Below are 15679 nucleotides of genomic sequence, written 5' to 3' on the forward strand. Positions count from 1 at the left end.
CCTATTACAAATGGCCATTATTTTCACTAGGAAAAAGCTGATTAAATAAGGTAAAACTGCATAATGCATACAGGAATTATGTGAGAAAATTATACAAGCTGAGTGCTCTTGGTTACATACTTAGCATAAAATGGCGTAAGCACAGGAAGGTGTCCATTTTATATGTAGGAGAAACCAAATTACCTCCTGGGCAGCTGCAAATGTATTCTACTGTAATGCTACGAGCCACAACACATTTCAATGACTCAAGAGCACGAAGAAAATGGAGCAAGTTTTCTGAAAGGTGATGATCTCCATGAATGTGAGGGTAAAACTCACATTCATCAAATCCACAACAAAACTGTGGATTAAAACGAAACTTGATATGTGCAATGCTAGCACAGCTCTAACCAGTAGACACTTTACTAAAATATTCACTGATGAAACACGTAGTCAACAGAGTATGATTACATAAATCCAACCAAATCTGTAAGTTAAACTGAAAATGATAATTAGCGTATTAGTATAATTCGTTATCTTAAAAAAGTATTTACCTGGTGCAAATTTATTGATGAGTTTGCTATCTTATTCTATCTGTACTGCTAAAATGATCATTTCCACTCTGTTTTCTCCTGGTGTTTTTCTCACAACATCCTCCCATATATGCACATGCCCTTGGGCAATGCCACCATCCGACATAGATAGACAACATAAATATCAATTTCTATTTACTTTTAGTGAACTTCATTTAATCTCATCACTCAACTGTTGAAAAAAAAACATCTATTGATGAGCTGTCACCTAGACACAGCACACCTAGACACACAAAGACTTAGCTGAATACAGAGACGTTTAAACAAGCTCTGACAGCTTCGGTAAAGGTGTCAACTTTACTTTACTTCAACTTAAAAGCTTTTCAGAGAACAAAGTAAGCCTGCCAAGCTGGTATTGAATCATACCTAATGACGTTTTATTCAGTGATGTAAAGATGCATCATAATAACTGCAACATGCAAATCAGTTGCCATTAATATTCAATCTTCTATTAGCCCATAAAATAAAAACATTGCAAAGACTGAGAGAGACGTTTCTAAACAAGGTTCAGACTTTTTGATAACGTCATATTTTAATTATTAATTTGATTGATTGTAAGGCTACATACTGTATCTTTCTAGGATTTTCTATGTTGCTTCTTTGGATTATCCATTCAATATGTGTCTCTTGAAGCTGGAAAAAAGGCAATGGAATTATTTCCTTTTATTTTTGTTGCATTTACAAAATTTATTTAAAATAGTCCTAAGAGTTATCTCTGCCTAAATAAATGTATTCCTGTGTGGAAAAGGAGCCCACATCTCAGAATAATAGGAAGCTCTCTCTATTGTAGAAATAATTACATTTTTTTCCAGGATAATCAGTCACGCTTATCTCCATGTGAGCAAAAATAATTACATTTGCCAGATTCAAAATTGGGCTTGCCTGATGAAGAACTAATGAACAATGAATCTGTATTTTACCTTTTCACATTGGAGCATACACTTGTGCAGTTCTTCAACAGAGGTATGACAGGTAATGTTTTCCATTGTGTGTCTGAAAACTTTAATTCATTTTGATTATTAGGTCTGTCACAGTTACATTAAAACTTAACTGACTTGTAAATTGCTGGAGAAAAGTATTCATACCCCTTGTTTCCCATGTGTTGACGTGTTACAAGAGGCTTGAAAGTATTACACTGAGAAACCATGTGTTCAAACAAAATACACATTAGTATTTTGAGTCACCGCTGTGCAAAACTGCCTTCTGCAGTATTTTGGGGAGTTCTTCTCTGCACCTAAAACTGAGGTTTTTCCGGTCTTATTTACAGCCGCTGTCGCCCCCCAAAAGTTAAGACAATAACAAAGACATAAAAGAATATATATGTTTTATTTGATTAACAGCTAACTTTGTTGGACTTTTACGTCCCTTTTTATTGCCCTCGCCCCTCGCTGAAATGTTTGTCAATACTTGACCTCAAAAAATATAAAGTGACAAAGCTTGGAAAGTGCCAGTGCTGCTCCAACTCTGAAAAACATGGCAGTGATGAGTCATTGCTGCCATCTTCAGACGGCTGAGCGGAACTGCAAGATTTCAACAAGCTTGCACAAAGAAATAAACTGGACATGAGCTAAGTTTTTTTCCCTATATTGGTACAGTGATAATTTACCAGGTCTTAATATGCAACCACGACGCTTTAAACTTTACTGAAAGGGTATTCAGAAGGCGTAGACGTGATCCTGCGCATGCGCAACGTCTCTGACGTCATACTGGAACTTGGCGTGCGCTTTCTACGTGCCCTCCTTTTTGGTGCAAAGCCCAGTTCGAATAAACAAAATGTTGCGTCACTGTTATTGTGCTAGTTGAGACTCCAGCTGGTTCGGGACATTTCGCCACCACTTCACCAACATTCAGGCATTTAGAGCCGTGTTTCCGACTAAAATGTCGTTTCAAAAGGACGGGTCATCTGACGAGAGTTTGCAAGGTAAAGTATTTAAATCTAATGATATATAAAACAATAGAAACGCGTTCGTGTCTCTGTATTTAATGGTGTTTCCCCCCCTCAGCGTGTGAACTGTTTGTTGTTCTGCTGTGCCCTTTAGCCTTCCTGTTAGTTGTTACGCCTGTAAAAAAAAAAAAAAAAAAAAAAAAAAAAAGGATAATAACGAGCATTCATGTGCTGTTTATCTTAAGGTTCGTGGGTTGAGCTGCATTACAGTGGAACTGACTCCCAAGGTACCAGTCATCGAGGAAGCCAGGAGCACATTCCCACGTCCAGTCAGGAGGGGGACGTGGAGAAAATGCTCCTGGAAGCGCAGCACGAGTCAGGCAGGAGCAGCTCCAAAGGAAGTTCCCAGTGCAACAGGTTGGTCTGCAAAAATAAAAACGAGGAAGAGGAGTCAGTGTTTTTTTTCTTTCAACGTTGGTTGTGCAACACCTATTACCCAAGAAGCTTTCGCTGAGGGTGTGTTCACATCTTGGTTCTGTATTTTCTTCTCCGCAACAGCCCACTCAGATCACAAACTCCCCTTCTTCTGTGGAGAGGCTCAGAGGGAAACAGCTCTCAGGTAGAATGTGTTGGAACTACGTAGTTTTTGTTTTTGTTTTCCTGAAAACATGTATCAGTGTTCCCTGATCTTTTTCCACATTCCAACTGAAAAATAGTTTTGACAACAACCTTGGGCTGCAATTGCAATTAGAAATCTTCTGTGGAATGTGACTGTTGGCTTTGCAAGTCTACAGTCTGGGATTTTTGCCCATTTGTGTTTACAAAATAGCTCATCTATCTAAGTCAGATAGTCTCTGAGACAGCTACTCCAGTTTCAAGACTTTTAAACACTTTAACTTCCATGCCTACCCTGTATTTGACTCCATCCATCTTTCCATATCACCACAGCGGATGTGGCCTCTACCATGCTTCACTTGGCGATGGTGTATTCAAGGGAGATGTTGAGTTAGTTTTCCACAGTGCATACCATTTTGTTTGTAGGCGAATAACTTCACATTTGATCTCAATTGACCTGAACTCCTTTTTCCTCATGTTCGATGTGTCCCTTACATCGCTGGTGGTGAAGTTTAAACAACTCTTTCAATGGTTTTCTCTCTGCAAATGCAGATGTGCTGTTCTTTTTTTAAATAAAAGTCAGATTTGTGGTGTGGACGACTAACAGTCATCAATATATTCTCGCAGCTATGAATGCGTGCAAGTCTTCCAGAGTTACCATGAGCCTCTTGGTTGTTCCTCTGATTAATGTGCTTCTTGCTCAGCCTGTTGGTATAAGTGGACGGCCATGTTAACTTAGGTTTATAGTTGTGCCATACTCTTTCCGTTCTCACATGATGGTCTATAATAAAACCAATTTCTGTGTAACAAAATGTTCAAGCAGTGTAATATAATGCGGCATACATTTACAAAAGTGTAGCAGCACTATGTTAGACATGTCAAAGCAGGAACAAGAAAATATGTCCTAATTAGTCCAGCATTCCTGTATAGGGAGGTCCTTATTTGTGCATTCAGGCTTAGTTTATGCAAGTGAATCAGTCTTCATGTTACTAATGCTAATCTTGGACTTCATAGCCATTGTACACCCTGAAAATCATCTGTTGCTCATGTATCATTTTAAAACACAGACAGTTTTCATTGCTGTCTGTTTTTCCAGTCAGATGAAGACTTTCAAGAGAGAAGACGTGAAGTGGAAAGTCTGATGAAGAAAAATGCTGACTGGATATGGGACTGGTCCAGTCGGCCCGAGAACAGTCCGCCAAAGTAAAGAGCTCTTTTTTGTTTTGTTTTTTTTAACACAAAAATGTGAACGTTTAGGCCAGTGTTTCCCAACCCTCGCCCTCAGGGCACGCTCCTCTGCATGTTTACCTGCTTTGACATGCCTCATTCAACAAAAGCCTGGCAATCGGCCGTCAATTGAAATCAGGTGTGTTGAAGAAGGTAAACATTTAAACATAGGGGCAGTGTGCCCTGAAGAGCGGGGTTGAAAAGCACTCACTAGGGCACTGCTGTTCACTGAGACGTGCAGACTGGTTGCTGTTATCAAGATATACAGAGGTTTCAAAAACACTTACATCTACTATCACACTATTCCTACAATTCAAAACCCTATCAGATTCCAAGGGAAGGTGACTCAGCAATAGCAATAAACAGATGCCATGACAAGCATTATCATGACTGCAATAAACACTATATTAGCAGCTAGAGTAATTGTTACTTTTCAGTTTTAAATGAAGCCACTTTATTCAAGGCTGTCATACTTCTAGGGCAGTTTTAACTACAAACACTCAGGGCTCTAACCTGAATTAGATTGCTTATATTTTCCTCATACTGTCATAGTTGTGATTTGCTGCCTGCATGGTGGTATCTGTGTGAGCACGGGCGTTCGCATGACATTAAACTAGAAATAGCTGATCTTTAATCTATGCAAAAGACTGAAATATTAATGTGCTGCTCTGCAGGGAGTTCCTGCTGAAGAACCCCAAGCGCTCGACCTCGCTCAGCATACGGAACACCAGTGTCATGAAGAAGGGCGGCATCCTCTCCGCTGACTTTCTGAAGATATTCCTTCCCTCGTTAATCATTTCTCACATTCTCGCTCTTGGCTTGGGGTAAGCGGTAGGATTTATATTCCGACTCTGGGAATGTCGTGGGGTCTCATTAATTTTTACGCAGCACACAGGTGCATCTCAATAAATTTGAATATTACTGATAGGTTAATGAATTTCACAAATGGAATTCAAAAAGCTCAGCTCATATATCCTATAAATTTATTAGATTTATTTAGTAGTGTATTTCAAATATTATTTCTCTTAAATTTGGTGGAAAGAAAATGACTTTTCTTAGGAAAATGCTGCGGTATGGGCTACACAATCATGAAAAGACTGCTGTCTTGATTGGTGTCCAGCGCTTACATCCTACATCCATTACTACATCCAAACATTTTATTAGGCAGTTGAATGGAAGGAAAAAGTATAGTAGGAATCAGTACAAAAGCCAGAGTGGTAATGGCTTCCTTCAGAAGGTTGTGAAATCTCCCTGGTTCAAGTGCTGAGTGGATGCACTGTAGTGTGCAGTTTCTGATCATATGTATCAGTGGGGTTAACATTTCTGTTTTGGTAAAAAAAAAAAAATCTTTTGTCTGTTTACTGAATTATTTTTTTTTTTGTTAAATTCAATTTTGCCGTTTTATTAACTGTAAGCCATAATCATCAAAATGAACAGAAATATTTGTCTAAATTAGCATCATGTTGAATCTATCAGTTTTCTTTGTTTGACATATTGAAATAATACACTTTTTGAATATATAAAATTTCTTTAGATGCACCTGTAATATTTAAACTTATTTATGTGTAAAGGACTACTTGAACAGAAAAATGTTTCTGTGTTTTCAGGGTATTTATCGGGAAGCGCCTAACTTCCCACAACACCTACTGAGCAAGCTGCTGATGCGTTTAGGGACACCGCGTTACGACCAGCTTGGCATGCCTTAAATCGGGACCTGTGCCATGTGACCTGTGATTCTGACTGATTGCCCCACACCAGCATGAAGAGCCGAGGATCTCTCACTGCTGTGTTGTTGAATGCACCACAACCAATCTCCCTGTCCATGATGTGTTCACTGTTAACTGAGATGATCATTTTGCTGCTTACTGCTCCTTATACATGCATGCTATGGGACAAATGTATATTTTACATATAAATAATGTAAATCACTTGTTTTGATTGAATTAAAATCAGATTTAATTTATAATTTTGTGCTGAATTTGCCGTTTTTAGATCAGCCTTGTGACAAAAATTAATAGGAAAATCGTGAGCTTAGTATTGATGATCAGAAACAATAAAACAATAAAATCTGTTAGAATTTTAAGAAAATTGGAGGTACACTTAATAAATAAATCAGCAAGTGTATTTGTTATTCCCAATAATGTAACATATAGATCATTAAATGTTAGACAAGTTATGACAAAACCATATCCGTTTTGTCATGTATCTGTTTTGCAGTGCACCGTGAAATAATAGTTTGGATTCACACAGGAAATGTGACCGTTTTAGTCCCAAGTTTTAGATGGTCTGTGTTTGATGTTTCTTCAATTTTTGAGTCCAGGTGAAGTTAGCGACTTGTAAATCTCCAAATTTCTTGATAGGCTTTGATTCACAATTTCCTAAAGGCTATTTTTCTATCAATTTTTCCTACCACTAAACTTTTCCCACATATCTACTTGGATCCAAAACTTATCAAATGAGCAGTAGTGACCCACATCACTGACTCTTAATGGTACAGAACTAGTTCAAAAAAATTACTGTTTTTTGGATAGTAAAATGCAGCTATATATTTATCGACATTCCATTTCTTACATATTTATCTTACATTTGCTTTTAAATGTTAGGATCTATTGAATTGCACAACATTTGGATCCCCGTAGTTTGGAGGGTTGTATTAAACATTAATATGCCTGACAGACTTCCAAAACAACTCTTTACCACGTATAATAAAAAGAAAAGGAAAACATGCGGATGAACACAATTAAAATTTTATTGAACTTTGGTCAAAATAATAAACAAGTGAATACATTGCCACCATGTTAGGAATCAATGGACAAAGACAATGCATTATTATGTGTTTGTAACGTCATCAGTATACGTTTTGTGTAGTCAACCTTCATGTCTGCATTCACAACTACAAAGATCCACGTTTGCAGTATGTGGTTCAGATCTGGGTGGCATCCCTAATCAAATGGGGAAAAAAAAAAAAAAAAAAAGGGCACATGTATGAGGCCTGTCTTTGTTTCCTACTTATTACAAGATTCGGAGGCACTCTAAATCACATAAACCGTGTGTATGGTGTGCAATTTTCCTCCTTTATGTGTTTTCATAGACAGCCACGTGTAGCAGCAGTATATGAGGACAAAACTCTATAAAATAGGATTTACAAATAATGCACATGAGGTTCGTATAACGCTCGGGGACGCAACTTGTAGCTGTCACTGGTTGAAGTAGGTATTAAGGCTGCAGATTCCCTTTGTCCTGGACTCTATATTGTGCCGCTCAGTTTCCAGTCTGCATCCTAAAACAGTGTCAAAAAGTAGGACTTTAATCTCTCCACGCAGACATTTTCCGACAGTAATTTCCAAACCGATTGCCCCAAATAGTTTTTCCTCGACAAGTTTGCAGTAGATCTGCTCGAAAAAAAAAAACAAAAAAAAAAAGAAAGAAAAAAAAAACAGTGGTGTGACTGGACATTTCTCCACCTCTCTACAACATAAAAACATGCAAAGCAATAAACATGTTTTAATACCTTACTTCTAAATTTAAAAACACATCTGTAGTTTTAGTTTCTTTTATTATGTCGATGACAAGGTGTACTTGAGTAGATACAGTCAGTGAATTTTATGTTGCTGTATTGACTGGGGGATAAAAAGAAGAGAACGGGGGAGGGAAAGGGAGAAAATGAAACAAGTCCACTTTTCAAATTCATGGGCCTTTTTCCAGCAGTAATTTGGCCTGAATACGAGACCAATGGGGGAATGTTAGTCAGGCCTACTGGCCTATTCACCCGTGCTTCTCAGGGCCCAAAAATCTCTGAAAGATGAATACAACCTTGACAAGACGTCATTTTAAGGACTTCCAAGAGTTCTGTTGTTAAATCGTGAAATGAAGGCTTAAAATGTCAACACAAATAGCAATGTTCAAGGGTTTGACCTCTAGGAAGTGCCATTCCATCAATTAGACCCGAATTGCGCTTTCTGGGTCAGGGGAGGGGCGTGCTGATTGCCCTGGTGCCAAAGGCAAAGAACAACCTAAGCTCAGACTCGAAAATAAAACAGGCCTATGGATCAACCTCCTGTGGCAAAAAAAAAGTAGACACGTGCTTTCAATTTCTTCACCAGGAGGAACAACAAGGCTGTTTCTTCTTATACAGATAGACAAGTAGTAGGCTTAACTACACAGGTATGGTAAAAGCCCTATCCTCTGGAGCCCCAAATATCTTTTTTTTTTTTAGTTGATTTTGTCCTGGAAAATGTACAAGTTGTTGGTGGCTGCCACAGCTATCACGTTATCTTTGGGGTGCCAGGCAGTGTGGAGGATCTTCTTGTTGAAGTCCAGGCTGTCCACGCTGATCTCGTCCTTCTTCCTCTTTCCGCCGGTGGACACTTTGCGGGGTTTGAGCGTAGCCCGTGGTTTGCTGCTCTCCCGGGACGCCTCCAGTGTAATGTCTCGCCTGGTGTTGCGGTCAAACATTCGGAAGAAGTTGTTGTAGGAGCCGGTCATGATGGCACTGGTGGAGGAAGTAAAAACGGATTACCTGCATTGATTTGTCTTGCCATAAAACGAAAGGAGAAAAAAAAAAAAACGAAGCGACTCGTGGATCGATGATGCTGAACGATCTAAAGCGGCATCAGGGGAACAATAACTGCTTGCAACAGGGAGGATGTTTGTTTACCTGTCACTGCCATTCCAACAGCACTCAAACTTGTCAAAGATGCAGTCGTTTTCATACAAGGAGCAGAGCTTACTGCGAAGGTATTCATGGACCTGAAACAAAACATTTGAATAAATATGAATGTTTGACTTAAAAAATACAATTGCTTTTAAAATCTTAAAGTAGTGACACAAAACTTATAAATTTATAGCCCATATTATTTTTACACAATCATTGTCTGCAAAAGCAACAAATGGAGAGCAGTGAATTGCATGTTGTCAAGCAGGAATAACTGAGCCCAGACCTCAAGAGCTACTTATCCTGCAGCTTTCAGATGCATCTGTTCAACACACAGATGAGGGAATTTAGGCATTTGATTTAAGTGTGCATCCAAAAGTTGCAAAATGTTAGCTCTCAAGGACTGGACTTGGGCACCAATGGCACCTAATAGTGTTCCATTGTATGCTAATGTTATTGTAGTGAAACATAGCTTACACACATGATTTTCACAGTAAGTACAACTTATGTTTGGCAATATTTTTATGTATTGTAGCTCAAGACAACATATAAATTCAAGGAGCAGAGCCAAAAGTGACTAACATGTACTTGTTAGCATATTAGCGTAAACGCTGCTTTTAGCACAACAGACGGGTGTGCTAAAAGCACAGGGTTAGCCAACATACTATTAATAGCTTGTTAGCGTACACTAGCATTTTAGCTAACGAGCACGCAGTGCCCAACTTTAGTGAAACATTGTGTTAGATATCAATAGGTACATGCTAGTGTTAGCATGTCTGATATTTTTTTGGGAGTACCATTACGCTTGATTCCCAGAGGGCCTAAAAAGGCCAAAGTTGATACATTTTAGGGATAACATAAATGCCCCTCTACACATCAAGATTTCTTCAAGACTTTTCTAGGTTAATGTTATGTTGATTATTTGTATGTCAATGTAGCTGTCATCAAATATATTACTCTTCTTAAAAAAAATATAAATTGAATAAATAAAAAACATAAAAATTACTCTAAATTTGGCAGTTATTTACTTTTACCTACTCAATGTTGTTGAAATAATAGCTGTAAGTCATAATAGTCTTAGTGGGTTTACATTTATATTTATTTATATTTATATAAGTGCAAAGAGATGCACATAAAATAGGTTTTTAAACCCCTGCAGAGGTAGATCGACGCACCTGATACGTCTCCACTGGTCTGTTCTCCATGTTGAGGTCCCAAACCTTGACGGAGAGGTAGTCACGTGTCATCATGTAGCGTCCGCTGTGACTGAACTTCACGTCTGAGATGGAGGAGATGATCTCTGAGAAAAATGATCGGCTGCTTGGATCCTCAGGTTCCTCAAAGACTAAAGATACACACACACATATTAAAAGAAAAATGAGAATGGTTCCCAGAACTATATTTACAAACAGCAAGTGCGGTAATCCTAATATCCTCTATTGAGCCATAAACTTACACTTAGAGTGCCTATCGCAGAGTGCCGCTGCTCGCATGTCACACAGGCGGATGGTGCCTTTGCTACTGCTGTATACAAATACATTGCATTGGTGTGGATGGCACTCAGCAGCAGTGATTACTTCTGTCAGTTCTTCCATATTGGCGGGCTTGATGTCTACAATATCTGGGAGAGCAGTGTTAAAGGACCAAACCGCCTTCGCTTTCAATAGGATACAGTCTGCAAACGACAAGGCACGCGTTTGATATGTAATATATATGATCAAGAAAAGGATACTAAAACTTCTGTCTGTGATTTCCAAGTGCCATAGATTTATTCTTAGGTCATCTGCAGAGAGGTAAGTTTCATGGTCACTATTTACAGAAATGGAATTAATGTGATAGGTGTGCGCATTTGCAAAGATCCTCCGTGGGCTTGCTTCTACCATGAGATCCATTGGCATCAGAACTGGTACCTAAAAGAAAACGCAGAACAATCACTTGTTATTGATTTGAAAAGTTTTAGAACTCGTCTGAAGCAAAATAAAATGAACAGGTTTGAACTGTGGTTGCACATACCCGTAAAGAGGTGATTCTAAAAGGATCTCTGAGTCGCCCATCTTCATCTTTTAGGTTGTAACCCTCTGCCCGTTTATCTCTTTCGCTTATTTTCCACAATTTGATAGTTTTATCTGCCAGAAGTTAAAGACATTGTCAGTTTTGAAAACCATGTGTGAGTATAAACTCTAAAACCTCTTACCGTTTGTTGAAAGTAGAAAGTGAGCAGCATTTTGTTGGGGTAGCCATCTTATTTTATTAATTTTTTCCTCAATTTCTAAACTTTTCAAATAGTCAAATTCTGGCTCATGACTCTGAAAAGTGCTATAGACGTTGTATTCCCCACGCAGGTGTGGACGATTCTTAGACTGAGGAGAACAATAAATAAGAGCACAAAAAAAAAAAAAAAAAAAAGACATGAGTCACCAGGTTTAAATCTTTTCACTGCATCAGAGGAGGGGGGTGGCATAGCAAATCATCCCTTACAATACTGAATAAATCTTACCTCTTGTTCATGTTGAAATATCACTACTCGCCCTCCCTTGTCTCCAGTTGCAAGTAAATCTCCAGAATAGTTGAACTCAACAGTCGAGATTATGTCAGCTGAAAAAACAAACAAAAAAAAAACATATTGGGTGACTGCAACTTCACCCAACATTGCCTTTTTGACAAAATTTTATATCTGTATGACAGTTAATTTGAAGATCTCCAGAAAATTATTCTGACTTCTCCCACCCACAGTTATATAAATCAAAAATGATTTCAAATGTCATCAAGAGGTGTGAAATTGAGCGTGAGGTTGCTATAGCACTATGTGGCTCTCTGGACCGTTTCAAAAGTATCATATTGAGGAGGAAGAATAATACTGATGTGAACACAGCAACAGATTTCCAGATTTCTTGGAGACAGCAAGTGTTGACCTGATGATAAAAAAAAAATAAAATCTTTTGGTTCATGCTGTCCACTTGCTGGCCTAACATCTACATTTTTGCAGCAGTATTAATAAGTATATGCTGCATTTCAGTGCATTTGAACGTTGACCATTACACTTGCTGGAGCATCACCAATGTATCGGTCAGAATTTGAATCAGGCATTTTTTCCTTGATTGGCATGAACATTTTATTTATGTGCATCAAAACTTAAGAACTATAAAAAGAATCAACCAACAGCAATTACTTTGATCAACTTCTTCATTTTAAAAAATGAAAAAAAAAACACAAAAATGACTAAGGAACATTTAGTTTAGCAATTCTTTAACTCTTCTTTTAAAACTGAAAACTTTAGTGAAGAACCTGCGGCACATTTTTTTTAACTTTTAAAATGTAACGGGGGGGAAATTACCTAATCAGATTTGCAGCTTTGGCCTAGAAAAGCTTGATTGACATATATCTAAATATCCCTTTTATACATGTCAACAGCAATAAGTAAAGTAGTAAGTTAGAAATAAGCTCTATGGATCTGGGACACAAAAGTTACACACTGGACTCACTATTTTACTGTTTTTTTTTTTATTTTTTTATCTGGATTTCCCTTGATCAATTCTACCTCAGAATCTGAAAACTTTAACTCTGTCAAATATGTGCAGGATTACCTTGATCTATGATTATGATGAATAAAAGTTTGGTTTGTCTAAATTTAGTAAAGTGTCAGTTTTCAACCCTCTTCTTTCATACCGAGGACTGACCCAAGATTAGCATACATGTTTTTAAAGGAATATGGACTACTCCCTGTTCACATTTAAGAAGCTTTAAGTGTTATTTATTTATTATAAAGTCTGCAGCTACTGCTGGTGCTCCAGTGGATTAACTTTTGAATATGCTAGTCATGGCTGCACTGTCCCTTAAAAAGGACATTTTATTTGCTATTGTAGATTGTTGTTTGAAAATTAACAAAAGATGATTATGTGTAACATACACTAAATAGCAATTGTTACTTGTTGAAAATAAGTTACTATTTCTGTATGTGACATGATATTGAGCTTATTTTCAAAGATTTAGTCTTAAGTACAATACAAGTAGAATTTATAAATCAACAAAATCATCTGTTAGCACTTCCACGTAATCCGAAACCAACAAAAATTAAACTGATTTGATACATCAGCACAAATAAATCAACTTGAGCGAGGTCCAGAAATTCCAACAAAAATTAGAAATACTTTATTTTAGGATGCAACAGTGTTTCATTTGAAAAAGAATGCACCTTCTTCATAAAGCAGGATTTTATTTTGTTGCTTTTCCACCATTTTACAATGGTGTAAACATAATTTGCTACTAACGGATGTCACCTAAAGGCTGAATAATAAAGGATTATTTACAAGCCAATTAACTTATTAATATATAGTGACCATTAAAAATGCTGAAAGTTGATCAAATATTGTAAATAACCACAAGTGTTTTCATTGCAGCAAATCTGAATGCGTTTTATTTTGCCTGTAATTTTGACATTTGTTTAACTGCTTAAGCGTTGCATGGCAATCATAAATATTTTTTTTTTACATAAACATTGCCGTTTATTTTGGGTCCCAACCTTAAGCAAATTTTAATATAACTTGAGGAGCATAAATTACCACAGAATTTCAGCTTTTAAAGCTGCTGTAGCAGTAGTAATTTTTAACACGCACGTGATTTTAACCCTTTCAGATAAAATATTTGGGTTTGACAAACAGGTCTTAAAACATGCACAAATTTTGCTAAAATGTCTAGCTTAACATTCTTTTAATAATGCCATATGCCAAAAACATGGTGAAATAGCCCTTTACCCTGCAGCAAGCTCAAAGGCCAACACCAAAGGAAAAAAATTAGAAAAACAGAAGACAATTAGATGATTTCTAGTTTAAAAATGTTCCATTTTTTATACAATGCCAAAAGGCTCCATTAGAAATGCTTAGCTTGCAAAATAACATTTGTGTGAATGACTAAATATGTATACAGAGGGTGTCTCTGAGGGAGTAACAGTGGTGTCTCGTTGCTAGCGAATACCTGAAATGTCATTCTACTGACAATGAGGAAGTACACTTCAGGTACATGCAGTGCAGACATGTACCAAAAAAGGGAAGGACGGGCCATATTTCAGCGACTGACAGCTAAACACACACAGCGACTCTTTATGTATGAATGAAAACAAGCCATGATGTCACAACAGCAGCACACTGACATTTAGCTCCCACCTAGCTTACAGCTAGTTAGCGAAAACAGCAATTCACAGGGTAAGGGCGTTCCCACAACTACAGTCACACAAAACGGGAGAACTGACTTTTAAATTAAATCTCGCTTGCATCTGTGGCTACGTGTCGAGAATCTCTTTTCAAGCCCACAGAGCGCCATCCCCACGGTATCCGAGTAGCAGCTTTAGCTTAGCCGCCGAGCTAACGCTAGCTACATACCTTCCGCAACATCTTCATCTATCGCTCCTTTCACTTGGGAGAAACACCACTGGAAATCATTTCCTCCTGCAACTCCTGTGAAAAGAACGATGGCGTTAGTTTGGGTTAGACCATCCCCTTCTTTTAGCTGTACAACTGGTGATGAGATGACCTGACAGGGACACAGTTTGACAACTTAGCTCGCTAGCGCTAACGTTGGTTCAGATTCAGGCCACACCGAGAGAGAGGTGGATCCTTTTTCCTCCCTTCAAAAGTAGCTTACCCGCCATTGCTTCATTTAGCAGCTTTTGTTGCACACAGCTTCCGATACCCGATCAACCCAACGCGGCTCGCTCGCTCCGGGAAACGGATAGCATCCACAATCAGTGAGAAGACTCGGGTCCAGATCTGTCAAGACCACGGAAATTATCCGTGATTTTTTTTTCTTCCAAAATGGCGCACGGTACATGGAGAAACGACGTCATGCACACATGCCACATCCTGGCTCCATCCATCCTCCCGTGCATCCCTTTCTAACGCCTTACATTTCCCCTCTTTCTTTCATTTATCAAACTTTATTACACCAAATAAGATGATAAAACATCCGCGCCTTGTTTTAAAGACACGTTTCCGATCTTTAGGCGACCGAGTCAAACGTTAGATTCAGAGAACAACTATGAAAATGATTTCTAAATTTAAAGTAAAGAAAATACATCTTAACGACAGGCGGCATGATTTAATTTTATTCATATTTTAAATGCAAAAAAATGTTTAGAGATGCAAAAATATTCTTTTAAAACATGTCGTTTTTTTATTTATTTTAAGTTTTGTGACATAATTACAAATTTAAAGTGAGATGTAATTTAAAAACGTGACAGGACAGGGTACCAGTGGTTCTATTTGACGGGCATTTGGTGACATCTAGTGGTGACATGGTGGAAGTCCATGTCACGGTCATTGACTGACCTGTCTATGGTCAAAAAGTTACATTAAAAAAAAAAAAAAACATAAGCGATTGAATAAATATTCCTACATGTGATTATTAAACCTTCAAGATAAATGTTTAATAAACATGCATACTTATTTTAATCTTTCAATGACTTATGAAATACATGGATAAGTAGTGAAACATGGTTAGTTCTCAATTGCAATTTGAATTTGTTAAATGACTACATGGTATACAAAAAACTGCTGACATAATCAGGATTTTCTGTTCAAACAAGTTCACCTTGAAAACAGACCACTAGATGCTAAAATAAGTCTCCAAAAATATCTACAGTGTTATTGCAGAACCTACAGGAAGAGTTTGCAACAGTGTGAGACACACCAGAAAAAGACTGCATAGGTTTTACTCCTATGGAGATGTGCAAGG

At 37.7% G+C, this 15679-nt stretch overlaps 2 protein-coding genes across 2 annotated transcripts; one reads left to right on the plus strand and one right to left on the minus strand.

Annotated features, from left to right (window-relative positions):
- Positions 1 to 2290: 2290 nt before the first annotated feature.
- On the plus strand, positions 2291 to 6265 carry bnip4 (BCL2 interacting protein 4). Its single transcript, XM_055030226.1, has 6 exons — positions 2291 to 2493; positions 2703 to 2874; positions 3016 to 3076; positions 4169 to 4275; positions 4974 to 5123; positions 5907 to 6265. Exons 1-6 carry the CDS (start codon positions 2451 to 2453, stop codon positions 5947 to 5949), a joined length of 576 nt encoding a protein of 191 aa, XP_054886201.1. The 5' UTR covers positions 2291 to 2450; the 3' UTR covers positions 5950 to 6265.
- A 762-nt stretch (positions 6266 to 7027) lies between these two features.
- On the minus strand, positions 7028 to 14765 carry ppp2r2d (protein phosphatase 2, regulatory subunit B, delta). The gene is made up of 10 exons (XM_055029908.1): positions 14591 to 14765; positions 14329 to 14403; positions 11451 to 11548; positions 11148 to 11313; positions 10967 to 11079; positions 10686 to 10863; positions 10410 to 10574; positions 10129 to 10298; positions 8957 to 9048; positions 7028 to 8791 (listed from the first exon to the last, which is right to left on the minus strand). The coding sequence occupies exons 1-10, from the start codon at positions 14595 to 14597 to the stop codon at positions 8512 to 8514; spliced, it is 1344 nt and encodes a 447-aa protein (XP_054885883.1). The 5' UTR covers positions 14598 to 14765; the 3' UTR covers positions 7028 to 8511.
- Between the last annotated feature and the right edge of the window lie 914 nt (positions 14766 to 15679).

Source organism: Poeciliopsis prolifica, unplaced genomic scaffold (assembly GCF_027474105.1).
Source record: "Poeciliopsis prolifica strain line A6 unplaced genomic scaffold, Auburn_PproV2 SCAFFOLD005, whole genome shotgun sequence".
NCBI classification, from domain to species: Eukaryota; Metazoa; Chordata; class Actinopteri; order Cyprinodontiformes; family Poeciliidae; genus Poeciliopsis; species Poeciliopsis prolifica.